The sequence below is a fragment of the Microcebus murinus genome, chromosome 27 (assembly GCF_040939455.1).
Source record: "Microcebus murinus isolate Inina chromosome 27, M.murinus_Inina_mat1.0, whole genome shotgun sequence".
Lineage (NCBI taxonomy): Eukaryota > Metazoa > Chordata > Mammalia > Primates > Cheirogaleidae > Microcebus > Microcebus murinus.
Genome location: NC_134130.1, coordinates 7,930,875 through 7,950,982, shown reverse-complemented (window position 1 = coordinate 7,950,982; position 20,108 = coordinate 7,930,875). Strand labels below are relative to the sequence as shown.

Here is a 20,108-nt window from a genome sequence, read left to right as displayed (position 1 = left end):
AGGGCAGCCAGGCTGCCTGGCATGGTGCGGCGTGGGGTGGTTCCCACCAAATGACTCAGGAGCCTCAACTCACGCATCTGCCTTTATTGATTTGGAGCGCTCACCCCCAGCCCTGCCCCCCCACACCCCTGCACCTCCCCCTGCCCCCCACGGGGCTTGCAGACCCCTGGCCCCGCGTGGCCCTCAGTCCTGGAACCTGCGGGCCTGCATCTTGCGGTAGTAGCTCTCCACTTCCGCCTCGCCGGCCTCCCGCTCCGCCAGCACCAGGCCGCCGGGGTGGCGCCGCAGCGTGGACTCCCGGCTGGCCGGCCCCAGCACCCCGTCGGCCGTGCCCAGTGGGGGCAGGCCCTCGCCCGTGGCCAGGTTGACGGTGGCCACGGCCCCAAAGCGCGGCTCCTCCTGGTCCACGTCGCTGATGGATGAGCCAGGGGACACGCCTGGTGGCCTGGACCCAGCACGGAAGCCGCGCGCCAGGTCCCCCAGCTCATACCCACCCTCACCCTCCACGCCCTTGGCCCCACCGCCCGCTGCCTTCCACTCCCAGGGCGCGTTACCCGCGGACAGGTGGACCACGGGGTGGTGGGGCGCGTGCGCGTCGATGGTGACGATGCTGGCCGAGTCGCGGTCCGACGGCGACCGGTACTGCGAGGAGTCGGAGCTGGCGCTGGAGGACGAGGCGGTTTCCGCGGCCTTGGGGCCCGGCCCGCCTGAGGCCTTGGACATGGCGATGACCTGCAGCAGCCGAGGTGGGTTGGCCACGCGGGGCTGTGTCGCGCCCGAAGCCACGGCTGCCCCGCCCTTCTCGGCCATCATGAGCCACTTGGCACGAACTGTGGCGCTGCTCTTTGGGGACAGGCTGGCCCCCGCCTGCACCCCCTCCTCAGGGATGTGCACCAGTGGCTGCGGCCCGGCCCGAGGCGGGAGAATGACCCGCGGCCCGAGCCCTGGCCGCGCCTGGACAGTGGGGTAGAGCGAGGGTGGAGCAGGACCCTCCTCCTCTTCCTCCTCCTCCTCTTCCTCTTCCTCCTCCTCTTCTTCCTCCTCCTCCTCCTCCTCTTCCGCCATGGACTCGGCGGGTGCCCGGAGGTGCCCGGGGCTGGCTTCGTCAGGCAGCCCCAGGCCGCGGCCCTCCAGAGACTTCTGCTTCCACTCACTGATGAGCTGCTTGGAGCGGGACGCGTCGAGTGGCACGTGGATGGTCATGTGGCGGCGGGCGGGGTCGTCCAGGGAGGGCGTGCTGACGCGCGGCAGCGTGTTGCTGAAGGTCACCATGTTCTCCTTGCCCATGGGGCTGCGTGGCGCCAGCAGGTCCACATCCACGCTGGCCCGCTTCAGGCTGCCCAGGGACGTCTTCTCCCGGGCCACGGGCCTCGGCACTCCCTCCAGCCGCCCCGGGGGGCCCAGCTCGTCTGTGCTCACGGACTTGTTCTGCTGGTAAACTGAGTCATGGCCCCGCTGCGTCAGGGCCCGCAGCGCGTCCTTGGCAGGTGCGGGGGCCGCAGGTTTCTCTGCGGGAGGGGCCTGGAAGTTGCCCACTGCGTGGCAGGCCTGGCGGGGAGAGGAGAGCCAGGCATGAGGCCACCCCTGCCCGACTCGCCACCCCGGAGCCTGAGGGTGGAGGCAAGTTTGTCCCCAGGGGACTGAATTCCGGCCCCAAAGTCCCAGACACCGACTTAGGAGAAGGCACTTCGGAGTCCCCTGGGCAGGGCTGCGGCCCGCCAGGCCCCGCGGCTCACCAGGTAGGCGGCGATGCCGGCGCCGATGAGGAAGCCGGCGTAGACGTCCACGGGGTGGCTGCGGTACTGCGTGATCTGAGTGAGCCCGCAGACGCCCGCGGCGATGGCAAAGGCAAACACCAGGATGGGCTTGAGCAGCTTGGTGGTGTCCGAGATGACCGAGTTGAAGTACATCTGGGGCACAGCGGGGCAGAGGGTCAGCGTGGCCAGCGGGGGCGTGGGCAGGGGCTGCGGGGCCAGACTCACCGACACGTAGACCGCGGCAAAGGCTGACAGCGTGGCGTGCTGGGACGGAAAGGTCTTCCTGCAAGAGGAGCCGAGCGTGAGCACGGCTGACTCTGGGACTCTGATTCCCGTGGCCTCCTTGTGCCTCAGTTTCCCCGTATGTTCACAGGAGGTGGAAGGAGAAAGGGGTGTGACATTCCCACCCAGGGGCACTGAGAGCTTGGCTCACCTCGCAGACAGGATGGCGTGGGTGTCGTGGCCGGAGCAGATGTCCTGCGTGATGTAGGGGTTGACCTCACAGGACGTGCCCAGCATCGTGTAGTTGGGTTTGCAGACCGTGAGGAAGAAGGGCGCGTGGTAGCCCGTGGCCAGCTGGATGACGTCGGTCACCAGGGCCGTGGCGCAGAGGCCAAACACATGGACACCTGCGGGGCAGGAGGGGCAGGGCTGGCGGAGGGAATCTGGTCACCGTTTAGGGCGGGGTCAGGTCACCGTCCAGCGACTCACCCACAAACCGGACGGTGCGTCGCAGGAAGGAGTTGAAGTTGCAGCCGCCGGCGTTGATGCTGCCCTCAGTCCCGCCGGGGCCCCCGCTGCGGCCCCACAGCCGGGACTGCAGACAGTACAGCAAGCCCTCGCCGACCATGATCTGCCCAACAGGGACGTGCTCAGGCGGGTTTCTGGCCAGGGGCACCCCAGGCCACCCCGGCCCCTGGCGTCCCGTACTCACCGAGGCGGCGGGCGCGGCGAAGGCCAAGCTGAGCAGCATGAGCAGCGGGATGAGCTCCTCGTTGGTCTCCACGTAGGGCATGGACAGCGTGCGGTCGTAGCACTGGAAGCCCACCTTGGCCGGCTTGAAGAGGTCCGTCAGCTCCAGGAAGTAGAGGGACACGATGGAGGAGGCCACGATGGGCAGCTGTTGGGAGAGGGCAGGCTGGGTCCCCTGCATTTGCCACTGAGTCACCTGCCTGCCCATCCTCTGCGAGCTCAGGTGGTTGGATGCACCCATGCATAGCTCCAGCCAGCGTCAGAGCCATTCTTACACCTGTGACATAGTTCATCCACCCACAGGTTCACAATCCATCCTCCATCCACCCCATCCACGCCTCGTCTATCCATTCACATCCACCCACCCACCCATCCAACCTCCTATCCATCTACCCACCTTCCCAACACTGTCCACCCACCCACCCACCCATCCAACCTCCTATCCATCTACCCACCTTCCCAACACTGTCCACCCACCCACCCACCCATCCAACCTCCTATCCATCTACCCACCTTCCCAACACTGTCCATCCACCCACCCACCCATCCAACCTCCTATCCATCTACCCACCTTCCCAACACTGTCCACCCACCCACCCACCCATCCAACCTCCTATCCATCTACCCACCTTCCCAACACTGTCCACCCACCCACCCACCCATCCAACCTCCTATCCATCTACCCACCTTCCCAACACTGTCCATCCACCCACCCACCCACCCAACCTCCTATCCATCTACCCACCTTCCCAACACTGTCCATCCACCCACCCACCCATCCAACCTCCTATCCATCTACCCACCTTCCCAACACTGTCCACCCACCCACCCATCCAACCTCCTATCCATCTACCCACCTTCCCAACACTGTCCACCCACCCACCCACCCATCCAACCTCCTATCCATCCACCCACCTTCCCAACACTGTCCACCCACCCACCCACCCATCCATCCCACCTCCTATCCATCCACCCACCTTCCCAACACTGTCCATCCACCCACCCACCCATCCAACCTCCTATCCATCTACCCACCTTCCCAACACTGTCCATCCACCCACCCACCCATCCAACCTCCTATCCATCTACCCACCTTCCCAACACTGTCCACCCACCCACCCACCCAACCTCCTATCCATCCACCCACCTTCCCAACACTGTCCACCCACCCACCCACCCATCCAAACTCCTATCCATCTACCCACCTTCCCAACACTGTCCATCCACCCACCCACCCACCCAACCTCCTATCCATCTACCCACCTTCCCAACACTGTCCATCCACCCACCCACCCATCCAACCTCCTATCCATCTACCCACCTTCCCAACACTGTCCACCCACCCACCCATCCAACCTCCTATCCATCTACCCACCTTCCCAACACTGTCCATCCACCCACCCACCCATCCAACCTCCTATCCATCTACCCACCTTCCCAACACTGTCCACCCACCCACCCACCCATCCAACCTCCTATCCATCTACCCACCTTCCCAACACTGTCCACCCACCCACCCACCCACCCAACCTCCTATCCATCTACCCACCTTCCCAACACTGTCCACCCACCCATCCAACCTCCTATCCATCTACCCACCTTCCCAACACTGTCCATCCACCCACCCACCCACCCAACCTCCTATCCATCTACCCACCTTCCCAACACTGTCCACCCACCCATCCAACCTCCTATCCATCTACCCACCTTCCCAACACTGTCCACCCACCCATCCAACCTCCTATCCATCTACCCACCTTCCCAACACTGTCCATCCACCCACCCACCCACCCAACCTCCTATCCATCTACCCACCTTCCCAACACTGTCCACCCACCCATCCAACCTCCTATCCATCTACCCACCTTCCCAACACTGTCCATCCACCCACCCAACCTCCTATCCATCTACCCACCTTCCCAACACTGTCCACCCACCCACCCAACCTCCTATCCATCTACCCACCTTCCCAACACTGTCCACCCACCCATCCAACCTCCTATCCATCCACCCACCTTCCCAACACTGTCCATCCACCCACCCACCCACCCAACCTCCTATCCATCTACCCACCTTTCCAACACTGTCCACCCACCCACCCACCCATCCAACCTCCTATCCATCTACCCACCTTCCCAACACTGTCCACCCACCCACCCACCCATCCAACCTCCTATCCATCCACCCACCTTCCCAACACTGTCCATCCACCCACCCACCCACCCAACCTCCTATCCATCTACCCACCTTCCCAACACTGTCCACCCACCCATCCAACCTCCTATCCATCTACCCACCTTCCCAACACTGTCCATCCACCCACCCAACCTCCTATCCATCTACCCACCTTCCCAACACTGTCCACCCACCCACCCACCCATCCAACCTCCTATCCATCTACCCACCTTCCCAACACTGTCCACCCACCCATCCAACCTCCTATCCATCCACCCACCTTCCCAACACTGTCCATCCACCCACCCACCCACCCAACCTCCTATCCATCTACCCACCTTTCCAACACTGTCCACCCACCCACCCACCCATCCAACCTCCTATCCATCTACCCACCTTCCCAACACTGTCCACCCACCCACCCACCCATCCAACCTCCTATCCATCCACCCACCTTCCCAACACTGTCCATCCACCCACCCACCCACCCAACCTCCTATCCATCTACCCACCTTCCCAACACTGTCCACCCACCCACCCACCCATCCAACCTCCTATCCATCTACCCACCTTCCCAACACTGTCCACCCACCCACCCACCCATCCAACCTCCTATCCATCTACCCACCTTCCCAACACTGTCCACCCACCCACCCACCCACCCAACCTCCTATCCATCTACCCACCTTCCCAACACTGTCCACCCACCCACCCACCCATCCAACCTCCTATCCATCTACCCACCTTCCCAACACTGTCCATCCACCCACCCACCCATCCAACCTCCTATCCATCTACCCACCTTCCCAACACTGTCCACCCACCCACCCATCCAACCTCCTATCCATCTACCCACCTTCCCAACACTGTCCATCCACCCACCCACCCATCCAACCTCCTATCCATCTACCCACCTTCCCAACACTGTCCATCTACCCACCCAACCTCCTATCCATCTACCCACCTTCCCAACACTGTCCATCCACCCACCCATCCAACCTCCTATCCATCTACCCACCTTCCCAACACTGTCCACCCACCCACCCATCCAACCTCCTATCCATCTACCCACCTTCCCAACACTGTCCATCTACCCACCCAACCTCCTATCCATCTACCCACCTTCCCAACACTGTCCATCTACCCACCCACCCATCCAACCTCCTATCCATCTACCCACCTTCCCAACACTATCCATCTACCTACCCACCCACCCATCCAACCTCCTATCCATCTATCCACCCATCCTCCACCCACCCACTCATCCTCTTAGCCATCTTTCCACTCTCCCAACATTCCATCCATCTACTCATCCACCTATCCATCCTCTAACCTCCTATCCATCCATCCACCCTCCCAACCTTCCACCCATCCTCCATCCACCCATCCTCCATCCGTCCAACTTCCCGTCCATTCCTCATCCATCCATCCTCTATCCAGCCATCTGTTCTCAATCCTCCATCCATCCTTCATCTTCTAACCTCCATCCTTCCTCTAAACCATCCATCTATCCATGTATCCATCCTCCCATCCATTTATCCATCCATCCATCCATCCTCCACCCATCCACCCATCCTTGATCCATCCATCCATCCACCCTGAATCCATCCATCTCGCATTCACCCATCTATCCGTTTCATTCACTTTCTCCCTCTAGATACCTGTGGCCTTCTGGAACAACCTTTAACAGCTAACACATTCCTGCCTCTGGTCTTCCCCCTCTCTCCTCCCAAGCCGTGACAGGCTTCCCTCAGACACTAACCCCCTGCTCTCCAGCCGTCCTCAGAGGCCCTCTCTGGCCCTCAGACCCCAATGTCAATCTACCACTGAGCCCTGAGAGCAGCGTCTAGCACAAGGGAGGCCCTTAACGAATGGATTTGCGGAGCCGCTCATTCATGCATCCCGGTCGTGTGGCCCCCACCTGTTGGGCATGGGCCACACATCCTATTCCTGAATTCTCCCAGCACCCTGTGAGGTACAAAGTGAGCATCAGCAGGAACAGTAGTGCACGACTATAATCCCAGCTACTTGGAAGGCTGAGGCAGGAGGACTGCTTCTGCCCAGGATTCCAAGACCAGCCTGGGCAACATAGCAAGACCCCATCTCAGAAATAAATTTTAAAATGTGTTTTAAAAAGTAAGCACCATCACCCCCTTTTATAGATGGGGAAACGGACATTCAGGGAAGCTGAGCACTTGAGTTGTTCCACCAAGTCTCAGGGATTAAGTGTCCCAGTGAAGACTTCGCTCATCACTCACGCGCATGCACAGCAAACAGCTACTGGGCAAGAACTCAGGTGGGAGGCTCTGATGGGAGCAAACCCTCAGTGTGTATCTCCCTTGCTGGCCCAAGGGTTTCAAACTCCAGCACCCCCAGGGTCCAGGATGGAGCCAGCACTGTGGGAAAAGGAGAGTATGTGTCTAAGTGGGCCTGGCTGCCTCGTGTAGCCCCCACCCCCATTTTACAGATGAGGAGACTGAGGCAAAGATATCTGAAGCCCATGAGAGGCTCTGACCCTTGCCTTGGTCTGATGCCGTAGGAGGGTCCGAGCCCTGGAGGGGCATAGGGTGGGGCGCAGACACCCCCTGCCCCACAGGTCAGGGCTAGGGTGGCTCCGGGCACGTAAATGCCGTAACTGCACATCCCAGGGCAAAGCTGGGCTCCAGTGAGCTGCATTTACATCCAAGGAGCATTTATTGAGTGCCTATTGCATACATGCCCAAGGCAGGTGAGTACAGTGGGTGACAGCTTATGCCTGTGCTGAAATCCTGCTTTCTCATAGGCAGCTGGGAGACCTCCCTGTGCCTCAGTGTCACCAACCGTGAAATGGAAGGGACGGAGTAGCTGCCTCTTGGGGCTCTGACGGGAGATGAGCTGGGTCTGTAATTTCCATGCATTCGGAACATCGCCTGCCCGGCACACGGAAAGTCATCAGCAAATATTATCTGCAATTATCCCTCATATTCCAATCATCAGCAGGATTTGGCTGGAGTGGGCAGGCAGCATCACGCCACGGAGGGTCTGAGGAGGCCCCATCGGAGCCGCCACCCCTGGAGGGTCTGTGAAGACCTTAACCCTCTCCACCCACTTCTCAGTTCTTCCCGAGACCCTCAGCCAGAAGCTGCAAACACCTGAGAACACAGTGGCCCAGAGCAAAACTAAATGGGCTTCATTTTGTGTGGTTAAAGGCAATGAAAATCCCAAACGCTGCTGACATCGGTGCTGGCGCTACCCTGGGTGCAGACACACGGCTCGGGCGTGCAAACACGCAGCCTCCACGCGGGGATCTTGGGGGTCTCCGGCTTCCCAGGTTTTTTTCTTGAGGCACAGTCTCACTCTGTTGCCCAGGCTAGAGTGCCATGGTGTCAGCCTAGCTCACAGCAACCTCCAACTCCTGGGCTCAAGCGATCCTCCTGCCTCAGCCTCCCAAGTAGCTGGGACTACAGGCATGCGCCACCATGCCCGACTAATTTTTTTTCTATTTTTAGTTGTTTGGCTAATTTCTATTTTTTTTTTTTTTTTGAGACACAGTCTTCGCTCTGTTGCTACGGCTAGAGTGCCATGGCATCAGCCTAACTCACAGCAACCTCAAACTCCGGGGCTCAAGCAATCCTCCTGCCTCAGCCTCCCAAGTAGCTGGGACTACAGGCATGTGCTACCATGCCCGGCTAATTTTTTTTTTCTATTTTTAGTTGTTTGGCTAATTTGTGTTTTTTTTTGTTTTGTTTTTGAGGCAGAGTCTCACTCTGTTGCCTGGGCTAGAGTGCCATGGTGTCAGCCTAGCTCACAGCAACCTCAAACTCCTGGGCTCGAATGATTCTTCTGCCTTAGCCTCCCAAGTAGCTGGAACTACAGGCATGCGCCACACCATGCGCCACCCGGCTATTTTTTCCATATATTTTTGGTTAGCCAATTAATTTCTTTCTATTTTTAGTAGAGACGGGGGTCTCACTCTTCCTCAGGCTGGTCTTGAACTCCTGACCTTGAGCAATCCTTCCTCATCGGCCTCCCAGAGTGCTAGGATTACAGGCGTGAGCCACCGCGCCCGGCCAAGACGAGCTCTTCTGGGGGTGCACCTACAGATAAGCCCGCTCTTGGCTTTCATTACAGGAATGTCTGTGTTGTCGAGGGTTAGGAGACACCCCCAGTGACGGCTCTGGGGACAGGGCACCGATGTCTGAGCACTGCACAGCAGTGCAAAGCGTGGGCACCTTGCACGTGTCACCATGAAGCTAAGATCAGAAACTTGTGCTTCAAGAGTGGGGCGCGAGAACAGGTGTAGAGCGATTTCGAAGAGGGTCAGGCGGCGGGGACCGCGGGGGAGTGGGCGGGGACTTCTGGAGGAGGAAGCTGCCTCCGCATCGATGATGGAAGCTTGATGATCTCGGGGGCCGGGAATTGAAACGCAATTTTGAAAAATAAACAGATTTTTCTGCACAGTGGTTTTGCCTGTTGGGGAGGGACCCACTTCGGGGGACGAGGGAAAGTGTTCCAGTGCAGCCACCAGCCGTGTCACCAGGCGCAGGTGGCCGCTTCCTTGGGTCTGGGGACCCCGGTCCTCCATCCAAGCCTCCCTGAGGATGGATAAATGTTACCCCTTGTCCCCCTGAGCACTCAGCATGTGCCAGGTGGTTGCATTTATTGTCTTCTATTTTTTTTTTTTTTTTTCAGACAGAGTCTCGCTTTGCTGTCCAGGCTAGAGTGAGTGCCGTGGCGTCAGCCTAGCTCACAGCAACCTCAAACTCCTGGGCTCAAGCGATCCTCCTGCCTCAGCCTCCCTAGTAGCTGGGACTACAGGCATGCGCCACCATGCCCGGCTAATTTTTTTTCTATATATATTAGATGGCCAATTAATTTCTTTCTGTTTATAGTAGAGATGGGTCTCGCTCTTGCTCAGGCTGGTTTGGAACTCCTGACCTCGAGCAATCCGCCCACCTCGGCCTCTCAGAGTACTAGGATTACAGGCATGAGCCACCGCGCCTGGCCGGTCTTCTATTTTTAAAACACTCATAAAGCCCTCACTCTGTGCCTGCCGGTTCTCAGTATTTCGTAAATATTTAATTCCTAGAAGCGCCACTCTGCCAGTGGAGACGCTGAGGCCCAGGGAAGGTAGGAGCCATGCACCAGCCTCGCATTAGCAGATGGGCTTTCCTTTTCTTTCTTTTTTTTTTCTGAGACAGGTACCAGCCCTGCCACCCAGGCTGGAGCTGCAGTGGCCGGCCTGGAACTCTGGACTCCGGGCACAAGTGACAGTCCGGGCTCAGCCTCCAGAGTAGCTGGGACTACAGGCGTGCCCACCACACCCCACTCGTTTTTCTATTTGTAGTAGAGACGGGGGTCTCGCTCTTGCTCAGGATGGTCTTGAACTCCTGACCTCAAGTGATCCTCCCAACTCGGCCTCCCAGAGTGCTAGATTACAGGTGTGCGCCACGGCGCCAGGAGCTCATGCGCCTGAGCTTCAGGGCCCAGGTGCTGAGGAAAACACTATCAGCACCCAGGGCTCCCCCGGACCCTCGGCCGCCTCCCCACCCGCAGGTGGCCCTGGCGCTCCCAGCCCCTGCTCCTCCAAGTGAGCTACTGACCTAGACCTCAGACCGCAGGTCCCAACTCCCAGCGTTTGCCCACACTGTGTCCAGCCCCGGAACACCCTTCTGAGCCTCTGGAACTCCTACTCGACCTGCAGAGCCCAACCCTCTAACGCACCCTGCCATCCCCCAGGCGCCCTGGTTTTGCGCAGCCGGGAAGTGGCTGGGGGCAGCTGTGTCCACTCTTGTCCTTGAGCGCGGGGGTATCCGAGGGAAGGAACGGAGACCTCCCCACCGCCCCCTGGCGCGACCCCTGCTCACCTCCACGAAATAGAAGCAAGGCAGGAGCGTCATGCTGTCCTTCGGGGATTTATTCTTCTCCTTGGTTGAGATCATGGTGCTGCGGGTGCCACAGGCCGTGACTGGAGGGGACAAAGACGCTGAAAGCCGGGGACGTGCAGGCTGAGCCCCGAGGGGGGGCTCGGTGACCGGCGCGGGCGGAGGAGGGGCGGGCAAGGATGCGCAACAACCGCCGGGGGAAACTGAGGCTGGGGGAAAGAGGGTGACCCGAGGCCTCCCCGGCGCAGCGCGGCCCTGCCGCACAACCCGGCTTCCCGGCACCTCCGCGCCCGGGCTCGGGAAAGGGGCTCCGCGAGGAGGGCGGGGCCGCCCGGCCCGGGGCGCCCGGCCCGAAGGGTCCCCGCGCCGGGGAGGGCGCCCAGGGGCGCGGGCCGGAGCAGGAGGGCGGGGCGCGGGCCGCCGGGCCGCAGCGCTCACCTGGCGCGGCCGGCGCTCGGAGGGCGGGGCCGGCAGCACAAAGCGCGCCCCTCCCCCGCGGGGGCGCGGGCAGCCCGCCGAGCCCCCCGCCGCGAGCGCGGCCGCCCGGACGCGGCCAGGGGCGGGGGCCCTTTGTCTCGGCGCGTCGGGGGCGCAGCGCGCGTCCTTGCCGCGCCGTCCCCGCGTCCCCGGCCGCGGCTCGCGGGGCGCGGGGCTTTCGGGTCGCGCGCCGGCGGGGGCCGGGCTCTGCGTCCCCCTCCCTCCCGGCCCCGCGCGTCTTCCTCCACGCCCTCCCCTCCCCGGCCTCTCGCGGCGGCCTGGGGCCCCATCGCCGCGGGGCGCAGGGGCCGGGGTCTCGGCTCTCCCGGTGCCGCTCACCGTCTCGCCCCGTCTCCGCCGCGCCCCACTCCGCGCTTCTGCCCGGCGCTCCGCCCGCCGGCGCGGGTCTCCATGGCGAGCTCCCCGCGCCCCGAGCGCTCGGGAGACAAAGGAAGCTGGGGGCGGGGGCGGGGGGAGGGGTGCGTGGGGGCGGCCCTCGCCCCCGCCCGTCCCACCCCTCCTCGCCCCCTCTGCGCCCAGGGTCCGCCCTGCCCCGCGCCCGGCCCACAGCAACCAGGGCGCACAGGGCACGTGGGGGCGGCGGGTAGGGCCCGGGCAAGGATGTGCGCACTTAGGCAGTGCTTGCTGTTTGCAGGCATTTTCTCTTACAGTACACAGCCCTGAGGGGCAGTGACCGGCTGACCCCATTTTATGGATGGGGAAACTGAGGCCTAGGGAGCCTAAGTCACTATGTGAGGTCTCCAGGCCTTTTGCAATCGGGTTTCATCCGGTTCATTTATTTACTATCTCCTGAGCACCTAAGGTATAGGTGGCCTTGAACAGACACTGGGGACCCATTGGGCAGTGGGCCAGACCCTGACAGTCTCAGTTAAATGTCTCATTAGAGGTGGGGGATGAGGCATGCATCAATTGAGCGCCTACTGTTTGCAGCCACAGGTCTTTTTTCCCCTTCTGCCATCCAGGCTGCAGACGCCCCTTCCACTCAGATTTCAAAGCACCTCAACTCCATGTGCTCTCAAAGGAGGTTTTCTGCATGCTTAAGAGTGAGGGCTGAGGGTTGCAGTCCTGTGGGGCCGCAGGTGTCCCTGCCTCCTGGAAGCACAGCCAGGGTCACCTGCCGTACCTGCGGTAGAGCCATGACATTCGCAAGTTGGAAACTCAGTGGTCGGTTGCAGGCCCTCCCAGCGTCCTGTGATGGGAGCAGACCAGGGCCTGGGGAGGGGTCCTCGGCCCAGGTTCCCGCGGGGGGTGCGGGGAGGCCCGCGGGCGGCACCGGTGGGTCCTGCCCAGGGCGCAGGGTGAGGAAGCCCGTGGAAGGGGGGACACTGCCGGGCTGTGGGTGGGCCTCTGTTTTCCCAGCAAACAAGAGGTGGAGCCGGGGCAGCCGTTGGGAATCCTGGTGTTGAAAGGTGACCACAAACAGCCCTCGGGAGGCATGAGGAGGAGGAGGAAGAAGAAAATGGGGCAACAAACCGCCCCTTGGATGTCTCCTGAGGGCTGAGAGAGGGTCTGGGGGAACCTCAGGGTCAGGAGTGGGGAGTCCTTCTTCCCGTTGGATCCCCAGTGGTGGAGACAGGCATACACATCCCTCTGCTGAGGGGCCTGGGCTTGAGTCTGGGGCACTAGGGAGCCATGGGAGAGTTTAGAGCAGAACAGAGGGGTTGAGTGTGCCAGGTGCCGCTCAGAAACCTTAGTAACCAATTTGATGCCCAGCACGGCTCTATGAGGCCAGCCTCATGCGTGTGCCCGTTGCACAGACAGAGAAACTGAGGTGCCAAGAGGGGGCCATCCTGAGGCCACCCCTCTGGGAGGAGGTGGCGCCTCCAGCTCTGGAGTCCATCGCTCTGGGCAAGACGGCCAGCCAGGAGAAAAAGGGGCCTGGTGTGCGGGAGAGATGCGGCCCAGGCTGGGCCAGGCAGGGGTGATCGGGGCCTCAGGAGGGAGGATGGACAGGTGGGGGGCCCAGGGCGGACGTGGGGGGCAGGCCTGGGCTGGGGCAGAGGCCAGGGACCATGTGCTGCGCACTTGCATGTGGCTGCACCAAGAGGCTCAGTGGAGACCAGACCGGAGCCCCAGAACCCCAATATTCGGGATGGGCAGAGGACCCCAAAGTCCACCCTGATCCTGCCTCCCTGAACTCTCCCCAGATCTGCCCTTGGGACGGGCAAACCCCCCTAGGAGGCCCCTGGAGCTTCAGACACAAGCCAGTATATCCCTGAGGGTATTGGGGGACCACCCTGAACCCCGAATCTCACACTCCCCAAAGTGTCATCTTGGAAATGGGCCTCATTTTTAAACATTTTTTCTTTTGCCTGAACAGTCAATAAAGAGAAACTCATTTTAAAAAAAATCGATGCAGGCCGGGCGTGGTGGCTCACGCCTGTAATCCTAGCACTCTGGGAGGCCGAGGCGGGCGGATTGCTCAAGGTCAGGAGTTCGAAACCAGCCTGAGCGAGACCCCGTCTCTACCAAAAATAGAAATAAATTAATTGACCAACTAAAAATATATATACAAAAAATTAGCTGGGCATGGTGGCGCATGCCTTGTAGTCCCAGCTACTCGGGAGGCTGAGGCAGGAGGATCGCTGAGCCCCGGAGATTGAGGTTGCTGTGAGCTAGGCTGACGCCACGGCACTCACTCTAGCCTGGGCAACAAAGTGAGACTCTGTCTCAAAAAAATAAATAAATAAATAAATAATAAAAATAAAAAAATCGATGTGAAACTTACATAACATAAAATTAGCCATTTTATTTATTTATTTTACCTAAAGAACTTGCAAAACATTAAAAAGCCATTTTAAAGGGTACACGTCAACGGCTTTTAGTATATTCACGGTGTAGTCCAACCATCACCACTGTCTAGTTCCAGAACATTCTCATCACCCCAAAGGAAGCCCCGTCTCCCTCAGCAGTCCCTCCCACCCCTCCCCAGCCCCTGGCGACCACGAGTCCACGTCCCGTCTCTGCGGATCTGCGTGTTCTGGACGTTTCATATCAACGGAGTCTCACACCGCGTGTCCTTCTGTGTCTGGCCTCTCTCACTGAGCACGATGTCCTCAAGGTCCCTCCTCACGGCTGAGTGACGCCCCAGCGCGTGGGCGGACCGTGTGTGTCCCGCGTTCGCTTGTGCGCGGAGGCCTGGGGCGGTCCCCCGTGGCTGTTACGGCGGCGCTGCCGTGAACACCGTGGACAGGCGCTTGGTCTCTGCAGCCTGGTTTCATTTCTCTTGCGCAGACACCGAGACGTGGGACCCGTGGGCGACAGACACCAGCCCATTTCCCTCTTCCAGAGTGGCTGCACCTGTCACGTCCCCGCCAGCCGTGCGCTGGGCTCGAACTCTGCGTCCCCTCCGACACTTTATTTTCCGACTTTATCACTGTCGCCTGGCAAGTGGGACGTGGTATCTCGCGTGGCTTCGATTTGCTTTCCCCAAGTGAGGGGTGATTGGGGACACCCTTCCCTGTGCTTCTTGGCCGTTTGTGTATTTTCTCTGGAGAAGTGTCAGTTCAAGCCCTTTGCCCATTTTTTCATCGACTTGTTTGTCTTTTTGTTTTTGAATTATAAGAGTTTTTGGATATTCTGGGTGCTCAATCTGGTTTTTCTTGCCTCTGCCTCTTGCCCAGGTCCTGGGTGCCTCGAAGCTCCAAGGTCCTGATTCAAAGGCGAGGACGGCCGCTGCCCCGCCTTACAGGTTTGGGGACTGAGGGTGGGCAGTGGCCCGCGCGGGTTCCCAGAGAGACAGACTCCTGTCGGGTGCTCAGTGAGACAGGCCCGACAGAAAAGCTCAGGCACAGCTGGGCGTGGTGGTGCACACCTGCGATCCCAGCTGTGTGGGAGGCTGAGGCAGGAGGATCGCTAGGGCCCAGGAGTTTGAGACCAGCCTGGGCAGCATAGTGAGACCCTAAAACAAACAAACAAACCAACCAAATAAGCAAAAAGATCACATAGTATCTGATTCCATTTTTATGAAATGTCCAGAACAGGCAGATCCACAGAGGCGGGACGTGGATTCGTGGGTGCCAGGGGCTGGGGGGTTGGAGGTGATAGTTAAATGGCAGGAGGCTTCTTTTTTTTTTTTTTTTTTTTTTTGAGACAGAGTCTCGCTCTGTTGCCCAGGCTAGAGTGCTGTGGCGTCAGCCTAGCTCACAGCAACCTCAAACTCCTGGGCTCAAGCGATCCTCCTGCCTCAGCCTCCTGAGTAGCTGGGACTACAGGCATGCGCCACCATGCCCAGCTAATTTTTTCTAGTTTTAGTTGTTTGGCTAATTTCTTTCTATTTATAGTAGAGAGGAAGGCTCGCTCTTGCTCAGGTTGGTCTCGAACTCCTGAGCTCAAGCAATCCTCTAGCCTCGGCCTCCCGGAGTGCTAGGATCACAGGCGTGAGCCACCTCGCTGGCCTAGGAGGTTTCTTTGGAGGGTGATGAAAATGTCCTAAAACTGTGGCGACGGTTGCACAGCTCCACAAGGACCCTAGACACCCCTGGACTGTGCACTTCGGGTGAGTGGCTCGCATGTGAATCACGTCTCAACCAAACTGTTGGAAAGTAAAAATAGTAGCAATAGCATACACGCACAGGCGGGCAGGACTCAGCCCTGGGCTGCCAACTCCAGCTCTCTGAGCTCCGCGGGTGCCAGGCCCAGTGGGCAGCAGTGGCTGAGGTTGGGGAAACTGAGGCCGGAGTTGGCGAGAGAGCAGAAGTCACAATTTGGGAACGCAGGCTGGGTGCCCGTGGTGGGCTTGCCGGGCCTGGCAAGGACTGACACCATCATCCTCCCCCACACCTGGAGGGGAAACTGAGGGTCAGAGTGGGCAGTTGGGGGGCCAGGCTGGGCCTGGGAGCGGTTGGTGGCAGAGGCCTTGGGCAACTTCCCGAGGTCCTGCCGGGCGGGGCTGAGCCCAGGCAGGCCGGGGCGCTGCCAAGCGCCGAGTATAAGGGCGGCCGCCGCCCCCGCCACGGAGCTGCCCCACCATGCCTCCTCTCAGACTGCTGGCCCTGCTGGCGGGCCTGCTGGCGTCCTCGAGGGCCGGTGAGCACGCGTCTGTGCCGGTCTTCGCTGGGTGGCAGGGACCGGCCGCCCAGCTCCTGCATCCAGGACTGGAGGCACAGAGATGGAAAGCAACCCGGCCTGGGTCACACAGCCAGTGCGGCGGACAGCCCCGGGTGGGCGTGCGGGATGGGCCACCTGCCTCTTACGTGCAGAGCAGGAGGGAGGGAGGGGTGTCCCCTGTGGCCCCATTGGGTGGGTGTGGGGCCCAACGCGAGCCTCCCGCGCCGCCGCCCCGCGGTGGGGGCTCTCGGGTCTTCAGAGCTGCCTCCCCGCCCCGCGCAGGCCCGACCCCCGTCGTGGGCATCGTGGGCGGCCGGAAGGCGAGGCCGCTCGAGTTCCCGTTCCTGGCCTCGCTGCAGAGCCAGGGCCAGCACTTCTGCGGCGGCGCCCTGATCCACGCGCGCTTCGTGCTGACCGCGGCCAGCTGCTTCCGCAACCTGTGAGCGCGGGCGGTGGGGGCGCCCCGGGCCGGCCCCTCCTCTGGGGGGCTGGTGATCGCGACCCCGCTTTGGCACCGGGCCTGGAACACCCTGCCCCCGCGCTGCCCCAGCCTGGTGCCCCCGCGCTGCCCCAGCCTGGTGCCCCCGCGCTGCCCCAGCCTGGTGTCCCCGCGCTGCCCCAGCCTGGTGTCCCCGCCCTGCCCCCGCGCTGCCCCAGCCTGGTGCCCCCGCGCTGCCCCAGCCTGGTGCCCCCGCCCTGCCCCCGCGCTGCCCCAGCCTGGTGTCCCCGCTCTGCCCTCAGGAACCCAGGCGCGGCCTCGGTGGTGCTGGGAGCCTACGACCTGAGGCGGCGGGAGCGGGCGCGGCAGGCGTTCGCGGTCAGGAGCGTCAGCGAGAACAGATACGACCCCCAGGAGAACCTGAACGACCTGCTGCTGCTGCAGGTCCGCGGCCGGGGCGGGCGGAGAACTACAGCAGGGACACGGGGCGCCACGGGGCGCTCTCTGGGGTGCATGCTCAAGTTGTTTCCGGATGTGTCTGTGCATCTCCCTCTCTCACGAAAGTTTCTCCATCTAAGGTGGATAAAATGACCAGACCAAGTTACCCTCCCCTCCTCCAGCAGAATTAAAAACTGCCCATTTCCCCACATCTTCACCGACACTGGGTATTATGACTTTCAAAATTTTTTTGCCAGTTGTAAAGGTGGAATTGGTACTCAGTTATTTTGTTTGCACTTCCTAGGCAAGTCCTTTTACCGTAGGGTCTTGTTTTATCCTCTTAACACTGGCAGGGGAGGAATTATTTACTATTCTTTTCCTATGGGGGGGGGAACAAGAGGCCCAGAGAGGTAAAGTGACTTTGCCGGGGTCCCACAGCAAGCTCCTGCCCTAGCCGGGATTTGAACCCAAATCACTTACACACCAGAATTCGTGTTGCTGACTCTCCTGCTCCCAGCGTGGGCCCACGAGGCTCCAGTTTTGTTCCACCCTCCCCTGACTCAGTTTCCCTCCCCAGCTGGAGCGTGAGGCCAACCTCACCAGCAACGTGGCGCTGCTGCCGCTGCCCCCGCAGAACGCAGTGGTGGAAGCTGGCACCAGCTGCCAGGTGGCCGGCTGGGGGACCCGCCGGAATGGGGGGCGCCTCTCCCGCTTCCCAAGAGTTGTGAACGTGACGGTGACCCCCGAGGACCGGTGCCGCCCCAACAACCTGTGCACTGGCGCGCTCGCCCGCCGGGGCGGCATCTGCCAGGTACCAGCCAGGGCCGGCCTGGCATGCGTGGGATTCCGGTGCTGGGAGGAGGGGTGTTGAGAGGTAATGAGCTCCCCGTGGCAGGAGAAAGCAAGTGCAGGCCAAGGGAGACACAGCAGGTGTGGGCTCAGGACAGAACACTTTAACAGCATAAGAAACCGTGTTTTTGTTTTTTTTGCGATATATTCTCGCTTGATTGCCCAGGCTAGAGTGAGTGCCCTGGCGTCAGCCTAGCTCACAGCAACCTCAAACTCCTGGGCTCAAGCAATCCTCCTGCCTCAGCCTCCCGAGTAGCTGGGACTACAGGCATGTGCCACCATGCCCGGCTAATTTTTTCTATATATATATTACTTCGCCAATTAATTTCTTTCTATTTATAGTAGAGACAGGGTCTCACTCTTGCTCAGGCTGGTTTCGAACTCCTGAGCTTGAGCAATCCGCCCTCCTCGGCCTCCCAGAGTGCTAGGATTACAGGCGTGAGCCACTGCACCCGGCCTAGAAACCGTGTTTGTTAAACATCTCCTGCTAAGATGCAAAGTCGCGTGCTGGGAGCAGGGCCTGCACTTCTGGAGTTCTCAGACCTCGGGGTGGGGGGAGGGCCTTCTGACCCAGCCTGAGGGCGCCAGGAAGTTCCTGGGGGAACGGGCCCAAAATTCCGTTCGAGTTACCCAGGCGCAGGGTGGGGAGGAAGGCACGTGCAAAGGGCCTGGGGCTGGAACAGGGTTTGCGGGTCCGGGAGCAGCAAGGAGGCTCAGCGGTCCTGGGGTGGGGGGAAGCAGGGACATTGGGCTCCTGGGGACACCCTGACACGCCTGTCGTCCGGGCAGGGTGATGGGGGCACCCCCCTCGTCTGCAACGGCCTGGCGCACGGCGTGGCCTCCTTCTCTCCGAACCCCTGCGGCAAGGGCCCCGACTTCTTCACCCGAGTGGCACTCTTCCGAGACTGGATCGATAGTGTCCTCAACAACCCCGGCCAGGGGCCGGCCTGAGCCCAGCCCGCGCCACGCCCCCCACGATCTGTGCCCACAACCCGTGGCCCTTCCTGTGTCCCCCACGCCTCCGGGGCGCCCCCACGCCGGGCCCGCGTGGTTATGGCTCTAATAAAGAAGCTATTCTCCCCTCGCTCCTGAGTGCCACGTCCCTGGGGTGGGGGGGCCAGGGCAGGTGGCGGGGACGGTCTGTGGGCTCGGGGGAGGGGTTGATGGCTCCTCGAGGGCATTGGGACCCCAGGATGTCCTTGCACAGATGCTGGCTGAATCCCCCAGCCCTGAGAAGCAGGGACTATCGTTATCTCCCCTCCACAGAGGCTGAGGCTCAGAGAGGTTGTGTGACTCACCTGAGGTCACACAGCTAAATGTGAGCTTTGGATCCAAATCCGTGAGATGCCAGGCCCCGTTAGCCACCTCTTGTTTTATTGAAGAATCTGTCGAGCAGCCCCAGAAAACATGAGAAACCAGGAAAAAATATTTGCCACTTGGATCTCATGGGCTGATGTGCCTAATATACAGAGAGCTAAAATGTGAATATCAAATAATAAATATAATTGCATATATAAACCATACATAAATAGACAATAAATGCAATTATTTAATATATCACATATGATTTTATTAGACTAAAATGTTTTTAGTAACATAGAAGTTTTAAATATTATATAAAATATATAATAATATAAAAGAACTATAATATATAAAGAGCTCCTAAAAATCAATAAGAAAAAAATAATAGCCTGGTAGTAAAAAAAAATTGGGTAAAAGGTGGAAACAGGCGGTTTACAGTAAAATCACTCAAGGCTCTTGAAGATGTTGAAATACCTTCGCTCATCCTGTGAGAGATGCAAACAAACTCCCGAGATTCCATTTTTTTTTTTGAGACAGAGTCTCGCTTTGTTGCCCAGACTAGAGTGAGTGCCGTGGGGTCAGCCTAGCTCACAGCAACCTCAAACTCCTGGGCTCAAGTGATCCTCCTGCCTCAGCCTCCCAAGTGGCTGGGACTACAGGCATGTGCCACCATGCCCGGCTAATTTTTTCTATATATATTAGTTGGCCAATTAACTTCTTTATATTTATAGTAGAGACGGGGTCTCGCTCTTGCTCAGGCTGGTT

The 20,108-nt window shown here is 60.0% G+C and overlaps 2 protein-coding genes across 3 annotated transcripts; one reads left to right on the top strand and one right to left on the bottom strand.

Annotated features, from left to right (window-relative positions):
* Positions 1-167: 167 nt before the first annotated feature.
* On the bottom strand, positions 168-10,976 carry PLPPR3 (phospholipid phosphatase related 3). Of its 2 annotated transcripts, XM_020283881.2 has the most exons (7): positions 10,751-10,976; positions 2,692-2,877; positions 2,469-2,610; positions 2,191-2,386; positions 1,983-2,040; positions 1,737-1,910; positions 168-1,548 (listed from the first exon to the last, which is right to left on the bottom strand). In XM_020283881.2, exons 1-7 carry the CDS (start codon positions 10,823-10,825, stop codon positions 184-186), a joined length of 2,196 nt encoding a protein of 731 aa, XP_020139470.2. In that variant the 5' UTR covers positions 10,826-10,976; the 3' UTR covers positions 168-183. The 2 variants fall into 2 exon arrangements, with proteins under 2 accessions (XP_020139470.2, XP_075854245.1); XM_075998130.1 differs by having other exon boundaries at positions 1,737-2,040.
* Positions 10,977-16,197: 5,221 nt separating this feature from the next.
* Positions 16,198-19,125, top strand: AZU1 (azurocidin 1). Its single transcript, XM_012745706.2, has 5 exons — positions 16,198-16,294; positions 16,598-16,754; positions 17,057-17,198; positions 17,770-18,003; positions 18,831-19,125. The coding sequence occupies exons 1-5, from the start codon at positions 16,237-16,239 to the stop codon at positions 18,990-18,992; spliced, it is 753 nt and encodes a 250-aa protein (XP_012601160.1). The 5' UTR covers positions 16,198-16,236; the 3' UTR covers positions 18,993-19,125.
* Positions 19,126-20,108: the final 983 nt, after the last annotated feature.